The 21,618-nt window shown below is 35.9% G+C and overlaps 1 protein-coding gene across 9 annotated transcripts in view; it reads left to right on the top strand.

The window, feature by feature from the left end:
- The window catches only part of LOC109080584 (phospholipid-transporting ATPase IH-like), a 58,318-nt gene that overhangs the window by 4,469 nt on the left and 32,231 nt on the right, over positions 1–21,618 (top strand). For 4 of the 9 annotated variants that reach the window (XM_042761150.1, XM_042761140.1, XM_042761164.1 and 1 more), the window contains exon 1: positions 18,095–18,253. The exons of 1 other annotated variant lie outside the window; for it this stretch is intronic. In XM_042761150.1, the coding sequence (XP_042617084.1) occupies positions 18,128–18,253 (126 nt within the window). In that variant the 5' untranslated portion in view covers positions 18,095–18,127. Of the gene's footprint in view, positions 1–18,094; positions 18,254–21,618 lie in introns of those variants that run through there. 4 more of the 9 variants (XM_042761125.1, XM_042761181.1, XM_042761121.1 and 1 more) reach the window with 3 other exon arrangements.

Genomic DNA, 21,618 nt, shown 5'->3' with positions numbered 1-21,618 from the left:
AACTGCAGTGTAGAATACTGTTGTTTAAAATATGTTGCTGCATAATATTTCACATACTATTTGAAAAGAATTGCATGCAGTAACCTTGCCAGTTATGTCAAACATAATAACATATTGCATTGATTTTAAACATTTTTACATGACTGGCATTTAATGGAGTTCAATGGCACAAGCAACACAAATTTTATCAGTAAATCCAACCTAATGCAACACTTTAGAGCACATCGACCAAAACAGTGAGTGCTAGGAATTAGCTGACCAAGCAACAAGAAATAAAACTATATCATTAAGACAACCAACACAATCAGTTCTTAGCTTATGTCATTGTTTGTGCCTGGATAGTAACACCCACAACAAATCTGAGCAAACCATATGTGGATATTTACTGTATGTGTGTCTTATGATGAATCACGTTGGTTTAATAAAGCTAACAGCAGCAGATCAGGGTTATGTTGTTAAAGGAACAGTTCATGCAAATTAACATTGTGTCTTGATTACTTCCTCTCATTTCTTTATGAACCAGTATGACTTTCTTTTTTCCATATAGCAGAATTAAAATTTTTGTGTGCAGTTAAGGATTTAGACTGCTGAGGACTGTTTGCACGCATATACATGCAGACATGTATGCATGTTCACCATTCATCCTGTAGACAGCGGACGCTGACCCGTGAACCGGATCCTGAAAGGATAAATGATTTGTTGGTAATCAATATGGGTGATGATGGGTAATTATAATCAGTATCGTCACACTTGACATGTTTGGCGTAGTTCATCTGAAGTTCATGTCCTGCGCCTGTATTTGCAGAGTTAAGAGCTGTGTTAGGAAATGACTAGAAGATTTTTGCCATAAAAAAAGCTAAATGTTTTCTCTCAAACTTATTTAGACTTTCCATTCAATTCTGAGCAGTTGATAAATGACAGCAAACTGTCATCCAAACACTGGTCCCTCAGGGAACCAGTACAATGATCTAATGACTGGTGCTGTGATCAAACATGAGGTAATAATGCTGACGTTTTTTTCCCTAGTGTATTTGTCACTGGGTTTGTGTTCAGTAAAGAAAAGCAAATTATAAAACTGGGGTGGGGGGGATAACTGTAGCTGTAGCTTTAGGATGGAAACATGGCTGTGTGTGAGAAAAAATGCTTGATTTTCATTTCCTTCACCATCGAAGAAAACTTAAAGGTCAGAAAGACATGGTCATGTTTTGACAGAGATGTCGCTTTCCATAAAAATATAAAAATATCAAACTCTTCTCTCTTCTCTCAAGCAGAAAATAGTGTGATTCAAAAAGTGATGCATTTAACACAACATAACAAGCAGTTTTTCTCTCCCCCACCCACTCTGTCTGGAAAATAAAAAAAGCAAAATAAAAAGTATTTTATTAAATATACTTGTTTTTTTCATATTTTGGTGGGTGAAACATTTCTTGGACATGTCTTAACAGTCGAATCAAACTTTGCAATCAAAGACTACAGTGAAGTGACAATCACATTTAAGAGAGAAGTTTAAGATAGAGCAGCAAAAGGCCTTGAGTTTGGAGTTTTTGGGTGTAACCTGTTTAGGTTGTCTTTAGAAAGATCAACATGCTGTGACATGCAGAGAATGTTGTTTATTCAATAGGATCGGTATTTTTTCAAGGGGTTTAAATGATTTTCTTAAACTATAACATTTATTTTAAAATGATAATGAAGAAATTTCAAAGATGTAGAAGTTCTTTTAATGTTCACTTAGATTCACGAAGCTTTCTCGATGCTTGTTTCCTGTAAATCAGGATAAGGACAGGCTACTTGCCGACTCGAAGCTACTGCAAATGCCCTTTATGATAAAAACTTGTTGTACCTTCTGCTCCCATATAAAGTACTGTAGCTCTTGAGGGTTTACTGCACTTTTAATGCAACAGTCAGAGGAAAAAGCCACTGGAATAATGGCCTTTTGATGGCTGTGAAATTGAATTGTGCTTGTTAAAAGAACCCATGACCCTCCACTCGATAGCAATAGAGAAGTCTGAATGCCATTGAATGGGCAAGTATTTATTTGAAAGAGGATTTTGGGCATTAAATTTAGCTTCAATATAGGGGGACTGGAGTAAGAAAGAAAGGATTTGTTTGAAATGGAGCATGACATGCACTGGATGTAAAAGTTAAATATTTGACACAGATTGTGTTTTTTTCCACTTTATTTCTATTAATCTTTGGGAATGTTACCTTGTTTAGTAAATTCATATCTATAAATGTAAATCATAAATTATCTGTCATCATGAATTCAAAGATCTGTGTATCTGCCAGCTCTTCTCAAGACATCCCTGCATGCTTGCACAGAAGATGTACAGAAATATATTGATGTTTGGTTTGAGTTATTCAACAGACATTCTTTGCTGAGTCAGACTGTCTTTATATGAAAGGGTCGTTGAGTTTATGCAGTGTACCCACAGATCGATGGAAGCATTTACAAGGGCTCAGCTGCTTTCATCCAGGTGTCTCTGCCTGCTGGGAATTGAAATTCAGATGGCACTTGTTCCTTTGCTGACCTGAGATCAGTTTAACAGTCTGTCTGATGGCAGTTTTAGGTAAAGGATGGACAGACTAGTCCCAGATCAGTGTGAAAGGAAAGATTGAGGTTAGCATTTTTATACCTGACTTTGGATTTCTAATCTTGAAAGTTTCATTAATAAACAAATAGCCTGGAATTAATTATAATGATTTTTTGCTGAAATGAAATTATCTATTAGATTAAAAGTGCTAGTTTTAGTATTTAATAGGCATTTGGCTTTTCGTGGATGTCCAGACTACATTCTAACCTTCACTTGTCCTCGTTCCCTTTTTCTTTTTATCCTATGCCACCATCACTAGAAACATTGAATGCTCTAAAGGAGATTAATCCAACAGGAGAGTTCAGCGGAGTTCAAGCTGCCAAAAGTTCTGGTCATGTGACCTCACCCCTGTCTGATCCCATAAAGCCCCAGGTGGTAAGAACCAGGCCAGGATGGCACAGAGAGATGGATTGGAATGGGTATTTTGGATATTTATATTAAATATTGGAATTTGTAGGGCATGTTACAGTAGAAAACGTCGAGGCCTGTTAGTACTGTAGCTGAAAGGTTTTGTCTGTCCACCAGTGGAGCTATTTGAACAGAATGGAGAAACAAAATAGACAATAGACTGTTAAGAATGCCAATGAAGAAAGCTGCTATCTTCTCACTGCTCTTCAGGCATTGTGTGTATGTGTATGTGTATGTGTATGTGTGTGTGTCAGTCCAACAAAAGCAGTACTTGTCTGAGCCACTCACAAACGGAGCATGTGACATACTGTGGTTGGGAATCTACACAACTAAACCTACAGGATGGAAACTGATGGGACAAAATGCATGACCCTGTGACTTCCAGTTCCCCATAGATCTGTGCTATATATTCTGATAATGAGAAAGGAAACAAAATGTCACACTTTGTGACAAAATATTCCCAAGTGACTCTCCACATGTTCTGATGATGTACTGCCTGCTTTATGCAGGTGCAAGAAAAATAGGAAAGTAGATAACAGTAACACCACAGCCAAACACTCTAACTGTGCTCACTCATGCAAAGCCACAGCTCTATCACATGTCAACACACACGCACGGGGTGGATCTGTATGAAGCTACAATAAGAAGATATTTTCTCTTTAGATCAGAGGGACATTTAAAGTGCTGTATTGTCAGAAAACGTGTTGTATGTAGTAAAAACATCAGATTTCAAGCTATTTGTATATTTGTTTATTTTTTATAATTAATTTTATTTTACAAGGGAACTTGTAAATTTAACCCAACCACTATTTTACACATTTATTTATTGTAAGCAAATGGATTTTCATTATATTTGATATATTTTTTATGAATTATTATAAATTGAATTGTTATAATATGATTTACAAATTAAAATAAAAATATTATAATAAATTAAAATTTTTATACTGAAAATCATTAGAAATGCAAAATCTTACATAGAGAGTATATATATATATATATATATATATATATATATATATATATATATATATATATATATATATATATATCCTCTCTATGTAAGATTTTGCATTACTAATGATTTTCAGTATTAACATTTCCAGATCTTAAATCACTTTGCCACTCCAGCACACTACATTTGCTGTTTTAGAAGCTGCAATTAAAGGTCATGTAATTTTTTTTACCCATCAGGGTGGATTATGAAGACTAACATGTTTGTCTGCCTTCCTGGTGGTTTGCTTAATTATGTATGAAATTAAAGTCACAGATGAAGTCATGTTATTAACATGCACAGGACTCATTATGATTATAACATTAGTACTCTCTGTCAGGAGGCTACTTAATGAGCACAGGCTAATTAGCCAGGCACCATGCTGCCTAATAGAAATCTCTATACAGCCAAGAAAAGTTGATTTAGTGATCGCAGAGCCTCACTTGTTGAAATTTGCATAGTGCATTATAGAATTATAAACAGGGATGTAATGATACACTCACCTCACGATGTTATACGATTCACGATACTGATTTTACAATACAATTTTATCACAAATTTTTTTTTTTTTTATAAAATGAGATTTAGAATAAATTATACAGGTCCTTCTCAAAAAATTAGCATATTGTGAAAAAGTTCATTATTTTCCATAATGTAATGATAAAAATTAAACTTTTATATATTTTAGATTCATTGCACACCAACTGACATATTTCAGGTCTTTTATTGTTTTAATACTGATGATTTTGGCATACAGCTCATGAAAACCCAAAATTCCTATCTCAAAAAATTAGCATATTTCATCCGACCAATAAAAGAAAAAAGTGTTTTTAATACAAAAAAAAGTCAACCTTCAAATAATTATGTTCAGTTATGCACTCAATACTTGGTCGGGAATCCTTTTGCAGAAATGACTGCTTCAATGCGGCGTGGCATGGAGGCAATCAGCCTGTGGCACTGCTGAGGTGTTATGGAGGCCCAGGATGCTTCGATAGCGGCCTTAAGCTCATCCAGACTTTCTCTTCACAATATCCCACAGATTCTCTATGGGGTTCAGGTCAGGAGAGTTGGCAGGCCAATTGAGCACAGTAATACCATGGTCAGTAAACCATTTACCAGTGGTTTTGGCACTGTGAGCAGGTGCCAGGTCGTGCTGAAAAACGAAATCTTCATCTCCATAAAGCTTTTTCAGCAGATGGAAGCATGAAGTGCTCCAAAATCTCCTGATAGCTAGCTGCATTGACCCTGCCCTTGATAAAACACAGTGGACCAACACCAGCAGCTGACATGGCACCCCAGACCATCACTGACTGTGGGTACTTGACACTGGACTTCAGGCATTTTGGCATTTCCTTCTCCCCAGTCTTCCTCCAGACTCTGGCACCTTGATTTCCGAAATGACATGCAAAATTTGCTTTCATCCGAAAAAAAGTACTTTGGACCACTGAGCAACAGTCCAGTGCTGCTTCTCTGTAGCCCAGGTCAGGCGCTTCTGCCGCTGTTTCTGGTTCAAAAGCACACACCTGTGCACGGTGGCTCTGGATGTTTCTACTCCAGACTCAGTCCACTGCTTCCGCAGGTCCCCCAAGGTCTGGAATCGGTCCTTCTCCACAATCTTCCTCAGGGTCCGGTCACCTTTTCTCGTTGTGCAGCGTTTTTTTTGCCACACTTTTTCCTTCCCACAGACTTCCCACTGAGGTGCCTTGATACAGCACTCTGGGAACAGCCTATTCGTTCAGAAATTTCTTTCTGTGTCTTACCCTCTCGCTTGAGGGTGTCAATGATGGCCTTCTGGACAGCAGTCAGGTCGGCAGTCTTACCCATGATTGCGGTTTTGAGTAATGAACCAAGCTGGGAGTTTTTAAAAGCCTCAGGAATCTTTTGCAGGTGTTTAGAGTTAATTAGTTGATTCAGATGATTAGGTTAATAGCTCGTTTAGAGAACCTTTTCATGATATGCTATTTTTCAAACAATATCCACCTTTTTCTTCAATGCGGAAGTAAGCCTATGGGTGAGACTTCCGGTTCATTAGCTGCTATAGGTAAATAACCAGGAGAATAACAACATGCAGTAAACGGTAAAACTGTTTGCACTACAAAACAGTGTGATCATAATTTAGATAATACATTCAAATAATATGATAAGACACACCAACTTTCAATATCAAGTAGCAAAACAAACTGTTTTTTCAGCTAATAATAGCTGGATGGAGTGGACGCAGATGAGAACGAAAGCCAGACCCATAAAATTTACAAATGGCCGTGCCCATTTTTACAACAAGAAAAAGGTGGATACTGCACATTTCTTTGTGAATTAAAAAAAAAAAAAAATCCCAAATCAAATAAATTAATACTAAAAGGGCTTAGCATGTGCTTCTTCCATTTAAAATGAGAGGAAACCACTGCCTTTTAATCCAGATCCAAACAAAGATGCTGCATATATAATATTAAAATGTGAAGCAAAAACAGAATGATCTGACTTTAACTTTGTGAAACTATACTAAATATAAAATATCTGAACAATATACAGTATAAGGGATAAATGAGAACAAAAATTCACTCTCTGACAGCAGGTGGTGCTTCTGGAACAGCAGCAATATAGCGTTTCCTTGATTAATCCAAAGAGGACAGCAACTGTTTAGAAAATGACATAGAAAATGGGATTTACATTTTGGTCATTTTTACTTAAGCAGAGGGAGAAGAAGAATTTACTATTGGAGGCATCCACTGTTGCCAGATCTGTCCTTATGAATCAAGTCTTGTAAAGGCATAGGGCCAATACAGTTGGCTGTCATTACTCTTGTAGGAGCACTGCTCAGTTGAAAACCATAAAGCTGGCTGGATTAGAAGTTGTGAAGGAATTTTCTGCCATCTTTTCCTTACATTTACTTTTAACTCTCCTCACTTGAGTACATGCCGTGACTGTGGGCCATTTCTTCCCAGGAGCTCAGAGGAAGCAGGAACATTGATTTATTAAGAGTCGGCAATTTAAACCAAACCTCATGAGAGCACCTGGCTTTTTTCGGCAGCTCCATTTGCCAGCATGGCACATTAATGAATAGAGGGATAATAGTCAACGCCGTCTGTGACTCTCAGTGACGCCAAGAGAATATGCTGTTTTAGACTCCAGAATTACTTATGATTAACTGCTGGTATCACGTATGATGATGCCATTTGTCATCTTCCTCCATGGGATATTTGAAAATTAAGTTTTTACTGTATAATGAAGTTCCTTATGAACACAACCCATTCTTTTGAGTGACCATTTATTGTTTTGACAATGATATGTTGTAATGGATGAGATAATTAAGGGGCAAACATTACCAGAGAGCGCCTGTGGTCAGTTTAAATAGGAAGCTGCTTTCTTCTGTGGCTGAATAATGCAGGTGGGTGGACATGTGTACAGGGTCATGATCATCACATTTAATATCCTGGACTCATCTGACCCACTTTTTTAGACGTAGACAACACTAAAGGCTGAAAGCAACATCTTAAGGTTTTTATAGTAGTTACCTGAATAAACTGGTTCCTGATTGTCAACACTCTATCTCATTTGCATATATTTAACTTTAAGTCAAGATTCCAGATCCAGAACCATATTAGTTTACCTAAGCACTGTAGTATGCAATACTGTTCCTTTAACATCTGTGGAACTTTTAAATTGGACGGAAGGTTCTTTGGAGTGGAACATGGTTCTGTAGATAATTAAAATGTTCTTTAAACTGGTTCTTTTTAAGAACTGTTCACTGAAAGGTTCTTTGGGAACCTAAAAATGGTTCATCTATGCCATTTTGGAAGCTTTATTTTTAGGAGTATACCATTCAAAATATATTCATATGCATGAACAGGTATCCCATACATTTAAAGCTCAGCAGAATTTTGTTCTATTGACCTATTTTTTCTTCCCTAGGGGATTTTGAGGGGCCCAAAGATAGATAGAGATTTTAACACTCTTGGATATATACTTGCCCAGCTTCTTGTGGGTAATCAAGTGGTCTTGTATCTTGCACAGGAATGTCTCAGCTGTTTCACTCTGTATCTCATCTTATCAAGATGAATTTACTGACCTGTGTGAGCTGAAGACAAGCAGAGAGGTTGGTTGAAGCGACAGCCGGATCAAGTGCTGTGTAACATTAAAATCACAAAGGGAAATGCTGTTAATGGGGACTGCCAGGACCCAACAATCCTTTGAGTCTCTGGATGATAAAGCATGTGAATGAAGATTGAGAGGTTGAGAGAGTTCGTAGTGGTTTCATTGTGAAACGGAGGGTTAAGCCACTTTATTAATGTTAGTCTGAGAGTAGAAATTGCCCTTCCTTGTGTTATACAGTAAGGGTGAGTTCCATAGAGAGCTCAATAGTATAATGAGAATAATGGGATACTACAACAGTATAAAAGTCTACATAATAATGGTAGAGACTGTGCACGTCTCCTATTATATTTGTGCAGCTGTCTTTTGGAAGAGTTGCTTTACTTAAGGTAATATGTGACTGACAAAGAAGCTTAAAGTTATGCAAAAATACAGAGCAGTATGTGTTCTAAACAAACCAAGACTTTAGCTGTTTACAGTTTAAATGTTGTAACTTGCCATATTAACATATTTATATTCATTAACAACTGCTGGAACATTTATGAGCTATAAATTGGTATACTCTTGAGCTAGACTGCTGACCATCAGCATGACTGGGAGTTTGATATAATTTTTATACAATGTTCACATATTCAAGAGCTCTGACTTTTGGAATCAGATGTCTTGATGGTGTATAACCGATAACCTAAAGTCCCTTCATATATTTTCTTTTCTTTCTTCTCTTTAAGGTGCATGTTCTGCTTGTGTAATGTTTGCCTTTGTCTTCAGAAATGTTTTTCCAGAGTCTTAAATTGGACATCTGATGTTTTATATAACGGCCTGGTGCAGATGCACTTACCATTCTCACATTCTGTAAGTCGCATGTCTGTTATCTCAACGTATGGACACATGAGAACATTCTGCGGCAGTCTGTGTTAAACACTGCTGTGCAATGGTAGATTTCAGCCATACGCTCGGCTTACTGAAAGTCACTGGCAGGTGGAAGAAACAGACAGATTATGTAACACCCATTTTTTGCAGAGAGATAAAAGCTGAAGAGCTATATCACTGATTGCATGGGAATTGAAAGGGATGGGGCTGAGCGAGCTCCACTCAATTCAGTCAAGGCTCTATCATCACCATTTGTGACGTTACCTGACTGAAGCCAGTGATGTGGAGATGAAACCTTATGCAACAGCCAACAGCTCATTTTATGTTTATACAGGAAGTGTTTATGCTGAGGTATTAGGGAGCATCTTTATGTTTATGAAAACACCATTAAAGTGCACAAAGTGTGAACAAACAGAAAAAAATGACCAGATTTGTGGTGGGAATGTAGTCAACTTGACTGATTAAAGAATTAACTTGACAGAGCTCAAACTCAACAAACAGGGAGTCATCTATCTGTTCTGATTACTTTAAGCATCATTCTATGAAACTCATGCCTTTTGATAAGGATATTTTTAAAGTAATTTATTTGTAGGATTTAAAAATCTGACAGACAAATATGTTATTATATAGTGTTGAATTGCTATTTTTCCATTTCAATCCAAGTTAATATATTTTAATTTATGCTAGAAAATAGATATGATTTGAAAAAAGTGTCACAGTTGTCAATTTACAGTTTGAATTTACAAGCTTTGTGCTCAAGGTCATGAAACTTCAATATGCTTCTTAGAATGAGGAGTTAATGCTAAACTATTAATTGTATCAAAACTTAAAGGGGTCATATGATGCAATTTCAAGTTTTCCTTTCTCTTTGGAGTGTTAAAAGCTGTTCATGAATAGATAAGATCCCTAAAGTTGCAAAGACTAAAGTCTCAAACCTAAAGAGATATTCTTTATAAAAGTAAAGTCTTGTCCACGCCCTCCTAAATCGCCTCGTTTAAACACACCCCCACATGTCTAGGTCATGATGTGGGAAGATTTATAACACCGCCCAAATGTTTACGCAAAGAAAGAAGGCGTAACTTTAAATTCTCACTGTAGTATTGTTGCTGCCGCCGTCATGCAATACACAGCATCACAGTATGGCAAGGGGCGTAGCATTTCCATCAAACACTTGAGGTATTCGGCCAATCACAATGCACTGGATAGCTGGCCAATCAGAGCACACCTCGCTTTTCAGAACGATGATCTTTGTAAAAATCAACACGTTTTAGAAAGGTGGCCCATAGAGGAGCAACAATAATGTACAGTATGTGGAAGATAATGTGTTTTTTGAAACCACATAAACACATTTCATTACGTTTCTTTTTAAGCAATGTCATATGACCCCTTTAAGACAAGGTAATAACAAGTGAATAATTGATTGATTTATCCTTGAAGGCATCAATTCTAAATTCTAATTTGTTATTATTATTTTTTATGTAACATTATAAATTTAAAAGGGGAAAATTATCATGGTACACAACTTTGAGTCTTTTTAATAATACACTGGTAACAAAAATGTGTGTTATATTCAGTGTGTAAGCTATATATTTTTGATAGATAGATAGATAGATAGATAGATAGATAGATAGATAGATAGATAGATAGATAGATAGATAGATAGATAGATAGATAGATAGATAGATAGATAGATAGATAGATAGATAGAATCTATCTATTAGTGAATCGAAAAATTTACTCTTTCAACCTACAGTACCTTTCATCTGTTCTTCCTCTGGGTTCATAGTGGGGGCAAGAGTGAATTATTCCTCTGCAGTGTGCTGTCAATTACAAACCTATGGCTCCATTTTTCAATTAGCTTGAACACAGGATCCCTGGCTGAGATGAGTTTAACATTGATCCTTGTCTGAATCTTGTTTGTATCTGAAAAACATCAGTATGTACTTTGTGCTTCAGTTACACTGTTACACAGTTACACTGTTACCTTCTGGTCCAACACACACTCATATATACCTTCCAAGTTCATATAAGTGAAGTTGATAGAAGTACAGTTGGGTGTTGCTTTTAAACACTGTAAAAGGTTGAGTTACTGTACTTGATAACACAAGTGAATGTCTGGAATTCATAAAGAAACTAATAAAATGGTCACATTCTGTTCATTTCCCATCTTCCCCTCTTCCATCAGAGTCTGTTAGAGTTCTGATATACAGTATACATAAAATACACAATGTGATCAGGCTCTATGGCTGTAGAACTTACACACATTTGTGTATATGTGTATTAGTGTGTGTAGACATTAAACTGCAGAGAAGTGAAGCCTAGCAGAGCGTCTATATGACTCATTTGGTAAGTGGGTTAATTAGAGTGACCCACTAAAGAGAAGCAAACATGTGTTTTAATGTGAGGTTAATGATAAAAGTGCTTGCTGCGGGTCTGGACCACTGGGAGCTTGTGAACACCCTGAGAGACTGTATCTTATACATTAAATGACTCCTGAATCGGATCAAGAAAGGGTTCCTCCTGTCTAATCATACAGGTAAAACTTATTTCTGGTCATTAAAACAATATACATTACATGTTTTATATATGTTTCAATATATGAGGGACTAAACAGTGAGTATACATCTATATTATAATGGCTAGCTAAAGAAATTGAGAAGTAGAGATAAAATAGTATACATTTTGCTGATACAACTTGACAGAAAGCAGGAGTGCATAAGAAGTGATATTCCTTTTATTTCTCTGGAAATATCCTTGAAATCTCTAACTGAAAATAGACAAGCATATGGCTTTATGCTTCATGGTATTTTAGATGAAATGGCCAGACAGACAGTGCATTAAAATGTATTGATTTGTTTTGGCAAGTACTATGACATCAGTCTATAGAGCTGGGAAACTATTAACGACAACCATCATGTGACCATCATCATATCATCATGTGTTTCAGCCACACCTCCTGGTCACATTGTCCAAATGTGACAGATTGGAGTGAGTTTGAGTCCCTGTGGCTTGGGTCCTGAGGCTGGTCACATGCTAGCACAAACTGATTAATTTGTGGGGTTGAGAGAGGTGGTTAGAGTGTTTAAGTGATTATTCATGTATCATTCTGGAAGGCACTAGCCATTTATTCTCACCGGTTATATATTATACCAGTTATACAAATATTCCTGACTGCTCAAGAGAGTGCTGCACATCTGGTCAAAGCTGCTGACTGTTGTAAAGGGCTCTAAACATCTGTTTGATCTGTACACAGACAGACAAGAGATGACACATGCCCTCTGTGCTTTCCCATGCTTGGCCACTGATGTATTGTGGGTTGTGACCAATGCATGTCAACTAGATGGCCTTGGGCATATATGGACTTGTAATGCTTTTATTAATTGTTTATTGTGGAATATGTAAGGAGTAATTGATGAGATTGATTTAACAATTATTATTATTATTATTATTATTAATTTTCTTCCAATAATAATTAAACAGTCCATCATCTAACAACAACAACAACAACAGCAACAATTGTTGCTTATTTATTTATTTATTTTTCTATCCATCCATCCATCCATTGTAGGATGGATGTAGGTAATTACTATAATTTGGAAATTTTCAACTAGAATTATTATTATTATTATTATTATTATTATTATTATTATTATTATTATTATATACTATAAAAATTAATTTTTGTTATTATTATTTATTGTTGTATTTGTTTGTTTATTTATTGTCTTAATACTGTGTTCATGTTTTTAGGAATCATGATAATTGCAAGTTTCCAAAAACAACAACAGCAACAATAATAATAATAACAATAATAATCATTGTTATTGTTAACAAAGTACCATAGACTTGCTAACATCAGTTATACTTTCTTGTCATTTTGTGCTTTCCATTAGCTGTGCTGCTATATATGGTGATACAAAGGGACAGGTACACTTTACACTAATGGATACTAACTCCAGGCCTCTAAATATTTTATGTGCACATGTAGCACATTGGCACATAGACCACTGAAGAAATCCTAATGTGTAAATGGCAACGGGGTCCAGTAGAGACAGTTGAGATCAAGATTGGTAAGAGAAAAGCATTATGGCATTCAAGTAGAAGCTTCTAGACCTGTCTTCTCCGGGGGCAGAAGTAGCAAACAGATGGGGCGCATTTGAGAGCAAGTGTAGCGTTTACCATAGATACACCTCCACCAGCAACAGTGTGATTCTCGGTCAGCGAGTGAGCGTGGCATGATCGCCAACGATGGCCAGAGTTGTTGTTGTTTTGCTGATTTTTATAAATTTTCATCCCAGTCTGTCTTGTCTATTTGACTATTTCTTAAAAAAAAAAAAAAATCATTTATACCTATGAGCATCATTTTTTTTTTCTCCAATGAATCAGTCAAACCAGTTTGCTAAATGGTGAATGATTCATTTGCAAACTGATTTGCATAAAAAAGCGCTTATCCAAAAGACTGGAAAAAATCATAGAAATTCAGTGGGAGTATCTTAAAGATAGAACAACACTAAACAGCCTTTAATTTTAAAGGTCAGACAGAATGGTCGTACAGAACAAAATTATTTTGCTGAATTAAAAAAAAAAAGTACTATGAATTGAGAGGAGGAGAAAATATAATTCTACATCACCGACAGAATAAAAAACTGTAACAATTTGGGTAGCATTTTTCAATAGCATCTTACTAGCGTACTGGAGTTGTTTACCGCACACATTCTCTCTCTGTTGCTCTGTTTCTTGGCTAGGGGCTGATTGTTTGGCCTGTTGACGACCCTATTAATCTCAGTCCTGTATGGGCTTGTCCGCCTTCCCCAACATACTATATTTAAAATGCCTCTTGTGATGTAAAATGTTGTTAACCTTAAGGACGAGCTGACTGGACAAGCGTGATAGCTCTTATCGCTAGCTAAATTGTGGACAATCCATGAATTATACACAAGTGTTTAGCAAATGTTACCAGAGCTACCACTGCATCAATAGCCAGGATGTGTGTGGGTTGTATTAGTATTTCAGTCATCCTCGCAATGCTTATCAGTGGGTGAGATAAAATACATGCAAGCTCTGTTTTTTTGTGGTTTGGACAAGAGCTGGCTCAAAAACAGATTCCTAAAGTTTACCTGTATCCTACTTATACCATCAAAAGAGCCACGACAAAAGCATTTCACTTCACTTTAAACAGGGTTCGGGTTCGTGTACTTCTTTGATGGATTTTGTGAATTAAATGAAAAACTGTTGTTGATCTTATGTAAATTTTACTGTTTGGTCTAGGGATGCACAATATTTCTAAGAATTATTAAATTCTATTATTTTTTTAAGTATTATTACTTATTTATTTTGTATTTCATTATGTATTTTTATTTAACTTTTCCTATTTTTATATCAATACAATATCACCCATTAATTAGTTATCAGTCATAATATGAAAATAATTATCAGCTTATCAGTATCAGCTGCAATGCATCCCTAATTAAAATTTCTGCCATAACTGAGATAGAATTTATAGAAATCCTCCATGACCCCATCTCCATCTCTGGTGACCCTGAGGTTGAGAACATCTGCCATAGTGCCATTCAGTGTTTCTACTGACTATTATTGAATAATGTATTATGTTGTCTATTTACTTTAGAGAGGCTAAAAGCATTTCATTTTCTTTATTATATAATTGAAGATGCTAGAAGAATTCAGGCATAAATTATGTGCTTATGATTATTTAGATGAAAATAATAAGCCCAATGGAAAAAAACAGCATGTGGTTTTCTGTTATGTAGAAATACGTTCCAGTGAGTATTAATTCAGAAGACATTATTACTGTCTTACTAAGTGACAGTACCACTGGTGCAAACTGGGGTTAAGTGTTCAGTTCTTAAGGAATTCGAACCAGACACCCTCTGGATACCAATGCTGAGCTTTTACCACTATAAAAAAACATTACATCCTTGTTGAGCAATCCAATAACTGATTTTACTAAACAGATCAGGAATATTAAGTTTAAAGTGATCACACACAGACAACTCTGTAATGCACTCTTCAATCCAGACATATTTAAAAGCTAAAATCAGATCAATGGCAGAATCACATTCAGTGATCTCCTCTTTAATAGTACTTAGTGGCAATGAACTACTGTGGTTTTATTGTCCTTAAATGCAAGAGGAATATTAAGCTTTTAGTCTCACTTAATGCTTGCCTTGCTTTTTTTTATATGGTATGGATCTAATATACCATATATACCACAGTGTTTGCTGCATTGGTGCTTAGAAACACATTTGCTGCAATAGGTCTGTAATACACATGCATTTATTTTGCATTTACTTGAATGCAAGCAAGCAAGAAAAGATCCATTAATGCACATTAAGACTTAAGAATGTATTCATATTTTCTCTGCTATATTATTAGTGTTCTAAGCAGTGACATACACCCTCTATTGGTGTAGTGTCTTTCTGATTAATTGAAAAGTTTGTGAGAATCTAATCTGACAGATTTTCTCGTTTGTATAACTTGCTGTGTGCTCCATTGGTCAGAGTACCATATAATGGAATGTTCAGTCATGAAGTTAAAATCCACACATTCAGATTGCACTGTGGATACCTGCTGTCTGCTTTTATTCCACTCATAAAATATTGTTGCCATGCTACAATTAATACTAAGCAAGGATGCATTAAATTGATAAAAGTGACATTAATAATGTATTTTCTAATATAAATTCTAAGAAGAAATTATAATAAATCTATAATTATTATAAATAATTAGAAATAAAAAATCTAGTATTTTACAACATTATTAGTTTTACTTTATTTTTGATCAAATAAATGCAGCTTTGGTGAGAATAAATGACTTCTTTCAAAATAAAGACCCCTAACTTTTTAAAGGTATTGTATCATATGTTATGTTCCACAAAGAAATAAAGTCATACAGCTTTGAAATTACATAAGTGTGAGTAAATTAATTATCATTTTTGGGTGAACTGTCCGTTTAAAATTGTGTGTAAATTCATTAGGTTGAAGAATCTGTGTCCTCAATGCTGAATTTTTTTTTGAGAATGTCATGTATTCAATTCACAACATCACTAGAAAGCAAAACTGATCCAAGAACATTTTAGGCAGTTTTTGAGATGTTTGATGCAAAATACAGCAAGGAATGGATTATACCCTCTTGGATAATTTTTTCTTTGTTATTAGGACTTGCACAGACACACTGACCCAGATCACAATATTTGTAGTTTATCCAGAAACAAAATGAGCCATGCTGAAGGTTGAGGTTTGGTATGAAGCGCCGGGACAGTTTAATGTTGTGTTTTAAAATAGCTGATGTAAAGGACAGGTTGCATCATTGACACAAGACACAACAGATGCTTTGAATTACAGATCTCAGTGCTTACAGTACTGTGCTTTGTGTTACACACAACCTTACTGTACAGAGTTTTCTGGTAATGGTGAAGTATTTCTCTTGCACTGGAAACAGAAAAGCATCTGTGCTGCTATTCCAGCCGTGTGTTCTATATGTCATTTTTTCATTCTCTGACTTTCCCACAGAGAAAGCATTTTCCCAACCTCACCATTCCTGTCTGCTTGGTTTTGTTGTTGGACTACTAGTTTTCATAAGTGGCTCACCCTTAGCATCAGCATGCATCTTAGCCTTACAGCTAATCTGTTATAGATAAGATGATTCACCAGCTGTCTGCTACTCTAAGACCTAACTATCTAAACCACCTGCTCTCAGAGCCTCAAAGCATCCTGAAGATGAATATTTATAAATTCATTTTAAGACAAAATGTCTACCACAATATATTCCTAACAATTATACTGTATAATTTATACTCTATACATTTATACTGTAAAAAAATTGTGTTTCCTTCGGTCTGAGGAAGACAATTCATTCTATTTTGAATCAGCTACTTTATGGCACGCAATCCTGTTTTAGTAGGCATCGATTTCAGATTTACAGGTCCCTAATGTCACATAAGCCAAACAATAGCCAACAAATGTTTAGACGTCCTCTTCTTGTCTAAGTGGGCAGTTTGTGATTTCGAGCACCAAATGAAGTAATTTCTTAAGGATTATGTGACACTGAAGCCTGGAGTAACGGCTGCTAAAAATTCAGCTTTGTCATCATGTAATAAATTACATTTTAAAATATACTCAAATAGAAAACAGTTATTTTAAATTGTAATACTATTTCACATTATTACTGTTTTTGCTATATTTTTGATCAAATAAAAGGGACTTTTTTCATAAACATAAATAAATCGTAACAACCCCAAATATTTGAATGGTAATTGTGTTCCAATAAAAAAGAAAATTATATAAGTTTGGACTGATATGAAGCTAAAAGATGTTGACAGAGTCTTTTTTTTTTTGAGTGAAATATCCCTTTAAAATTGTGTGTAAATCAAATAAGATGCAAAATGAACTGGCTTTTTAAAAGTCTGTCTCTGAAAGACTAACCTAGTAGTATTTTGCATAATATTTGATGTTAGTTGGTTCTGATGATTTTGTCAGGTTGGCATTAAAACACTTTTGAGTTCAAAGTCAGCACAGCATTAAACATGCAATTATAGTCATTTACCACTCTGTTTTCCTCCTTCTTACCAGCCAGTTACATTCATGGAAAGGTCTTTATGCTGTTATTTTCCTGAAAGGGCATGTTTTCCCCTGTGGAGTGGATGTGTGAGATTGTGTACTTGTGTGTGTATGTGATAGAAAGTTGGGTGTGTGTGTGTGTGTGTGTGTGTGTGTAGGGTAGAGTGAAATGGCTACCAGGCACAGTGTGTGTGTGGGTGTTTATTTCAGGCATTCGGCTAAGACAACAGGTTGCCTTCATGTAGAATGTATAAGAAAGGAAGAGGGAGAGAGGAGGAGGCGAAATTAGAGTCCTCCCACTGATTATTTGAAATGCAAACAAATGTTGTCTCCCTTTGTTCAGAACAGAAAGTCAGTGGATGTTTGTCCTTTTAAAACCCCTTAAGGCTCCAATTATCTCTGAAAAATATAGAATGTCCTTAAACACTTAGGTTTTTCTTCTGTTGATAGTACATTTCCTTTTTGTAAACAGCAATTGTTTATTTTTGCTCAGGGAAGTCCCCACTTCTCTGTTCGCCTTTTGTTTCTTCAGGTTTTTTTTTTTTTGTCTCATGAGTTGTACTGAAACAACAGGACTTTTGGATGGGAGGCCGACACCCATGTGCCCAAACAATAGCACAGACAGAGATACTTGGGCGGGAGGTCAGGGTTTACTGGTTTCACCCATTACTCAGGTTGAGCAGAGGTCATGGAAACACTGGTGCGGAGAGATCAAGAGAACAAGAGTGAGTAATGAGCACACACAATCCAGATCCAGATCAGAGAGCTGTGAACAGCCACCTGACTGACTCAGATTCAGCTCCACTTCACTTTTCACTTACAGTTAGTCCAGTAGATTAGTCAGGCTGATTTTGTATTAAAATAAGATGTATTGCTCTGAAAATAAGCAGTCAATGACATGCCTTTTTTTTTTCTGCGTTTCTGCATTTCCCATCTTATGTCCACATCTTCCTCTTCTCAAGGCATGTGACTCCACTGTCACACACTTAAATGAGACCTACATGTAAGGTGATGACAGCTTGAGTTTTCACTTTATATGCCTCTATTCGCTTATAACTTCTTAGCTTGTTTATAGCAAAAATCATTTCCTAAGACTGTTAGAACCATCAGTGTTTTGATCTGAAATGTGTTCCTGTCATCTATTTAATTGTTTGTATCATATTTTACATGCGACAGTTTGTCAGGCAGCACTGCATTAAGTTACAGGAATCTTGCAGAGCTATTTTTAGTCATGTAACTTCAGTATTGCCCTGAACTGCATCTTACACATACAGTACGTATGTCACAAACTCACATAAACACTCCATCATTTACTAGGATCTTATTGTGATGATAAACTCATTCTGGCATTTCTTTAATGTACTACTAAAACTAAAATGATTTAAAAAAAAAATGAAAGCCAGTATAATGTGATGTACACCATTATTAATAAAATAAACTTTATTTTATTTAAATAAACATAATTTATAGGCAGTACAATACTTTGTAATTACTTTGCAAATAATAATAAAATAATATACAAATACATATATAAAACAATAAAAATATATAAATTGTTATTATTATTATTATTTAATTAGCACTTTTTATCTCCTGAGTAAAGTGTTAGATTTCTAATATATCATAAGAATCTGGATCTAGAATGATTTTATGAGAGTAAAGCAAATATTTAATATCTTAAATGCTTATTTCTGAGAAGTGGAATTAGAAGTTTAAAAAACGAATGAATGCACATGTATGACATTATTTAAAACACAGAAGGATATCATGGAAAATGAAGGATGCATCCATCCTGACTGGTTTGGTTGTGCTTTCCTACCTCCATATACTGCCTGCTGTCTTTGGTTTGATAGCAAAATATCAGACTGTCATTAGCTCGAACATTCACGACTGGAAAATGTCGTCATGGAGAGCATCATGTTTCAGTCTGTATGACCGGTGGTGGTGTGGAAAGTGCTGATCTAGGATCAGTTTTTGCCACTTAATGTATATCCTGAAGTATGTCATCACAATATATTTGTTTTCATAAGCAGGCATAGTTGTGCCTGGATCAGCACTGATCAGCATCGCCTGCAGGAATTTTTATCCGTTGTATGCATGAACAGTTGATGATGGTGTGTGTGTGTGTGTGTGTGTGTGTGTGTGTGTGTGTGTGTGTGTGTGTGTGTGGTAGGGTAACTTGAGCTGCTCCTCAGGAGCTCAGGCACGAGTTGATCGTGATATAATCCGTTTGACTAGTAACACGACTACTGCCACCAACCTCTCATTCCTGTGTGACTGTTTGCTTTTCGGTTATGATGAGCTTGTGTACTTGGTTTTCATGGGAGCTTAAGCAGTGATTTTGGTCTGATTTCCCTTATTCAAGCAAATAGTGCACCCTAAAATAACATTTGTCATCATTTATTTGCCCTCATATCATCTTGAACTTACATGCTGTTATTTTTTTCTGTATAATAGAAGCATGAAATTTCTTCTTTTGTGTTTAATGGGGGAAAAATACCAGCATATAGGCTAAGTTTAGGACAACATGAGGGTGAGTGAATAAAAACTAGATAAAGGGTAAACTGTTCCTTTAACAGTAAATATACCATGATTAAACTGTTCATTTTCAATGTTAGCTTACTAGTGTTAGCTAGCTAGCTGGTTTGGTGGATGTTGGGTTTATATAGGTCATCCCAGATCCATCAGGTGCCTGGAAGAACACAGAACAGGCTCATTAATGTTGTGTGTGTGTGTGTGTGTGTGTGTGTGTGTGTGTGTGTGTGTGTGTGTGTGTGTGTGTGTGTGTGTGTGTGTGTGTGTGTTTTAGTGCAGTGGATTAGGTGTGATTGTGGGGCTCAGGGTTCACTGAGCCTTTGACCAGCTGCTCAGTGCTGTCTGCTTAAAGCCAACTCTCTAACACAGAGTAAACGCAGAGAGTGAGAGGAAATCAGAAGACTTCTTTGTGTGGTTTAAGCCTGTTTATAGTGGAATTTTCTCTTTGAGCACCCTGAATATGTCACATTACTGGAATTATTATCGACTCATTTTAAACTTTTTTTTAGCACATTCTGTGAAGCAGCCTCATATTTGAGGGTGATTCTTAAAAAGAAGCCTAGGGGCACATTACCCCACAATTAAAATAGAATATAAATGCAATATATTTTGAAGAAATACATTGTTTTGTATTAAATGCAAAAAAAAATTAGGATTTTTTACAGTAATTTTTCTTGAAAATTAAGCAACATTTCTGAATCAGCATGACCATAGCTACTATAATCTGGAATTTTTATAAGTATTTCATAAATATTTTATGAATACTTTTAAATATTTTTATATTAATAATAAAATAATAATGTAAAAAATCCAATTATTCTCTAAACTATGCTTCCTTTTCAGTTGTGTGTGTGTGTGTGTGTAAGTGTTTTGTGTGATTTATCCTTGAATTTGTTTTCTTTTGAATGTATGTTGTCATTTTAGGGTAGCTGAAAGACATTTTGAGTAATCTGTAGGTTGGATGGTGTCTGAGCTCTCTGCAAGGACAAAATCACACACATACACAGACACACACAAATACACAGAGGCATAGAGATGCATGAGTCACAAAGAGAAACTTCAGACTGATTTCCTGTGGGTATCTTAGGATTTTCCATGATGAACAAGGTGATGCAAAGAATTTGACATTGCGGCGGTCTATGATGTAAGTCTTGGATTTAATTTGTTTAGCCTAATTGATGTTGTCCACAGTTGACCAAGACCTCATATGTGTTTAAATTCCTGCCCAAACCTAAACACTTAATGCCAAGTACAAGAACATTCAACATGTTCTCAATGTCCTTTTTATGCCAAATATTTGTATGCATGTCCTTTTGCATGCAGTGCTAGTAGATACAGGCATTCTTTAAAGTGGTAATAGCTCATATTTCTCATCTTACGTAAGCGCTTAAGAGGCTTGGCCTGGATTTAATCCCACCCTGACGGAGAGGGAAAGGCGGAGCTGGAGCCGTACAGCAGCCAATGCCGTCACGGTCGTTGACACTCACTGCGGCTGCAGAAAGGTTACTTGTAGTGCTGGAATGTAACGACACATGGTGTCAGGTGACTCCCTTCA

The sequence above is a fragment of the Cyprinus carpio genome, chromosome A1, assembly GCF_018340385.1.
Source record: "Cyprinus carpio isolate SPL01 chromosome A1, ASM1834038v1, whole genome shotgun sequence".
NCBI classification, from domain to species: Eukaryota; Metazoa; Chordata; class Actinopteri; order Cypriniformes; family Cyprinidae; genus Cyprinus; species Cyprinus carpio.
The sequence above is the reverse complement of the archived record's forward strand: the minus strand, read 5'-3'. Positions and strand labels throughout refer to the sequence as shown.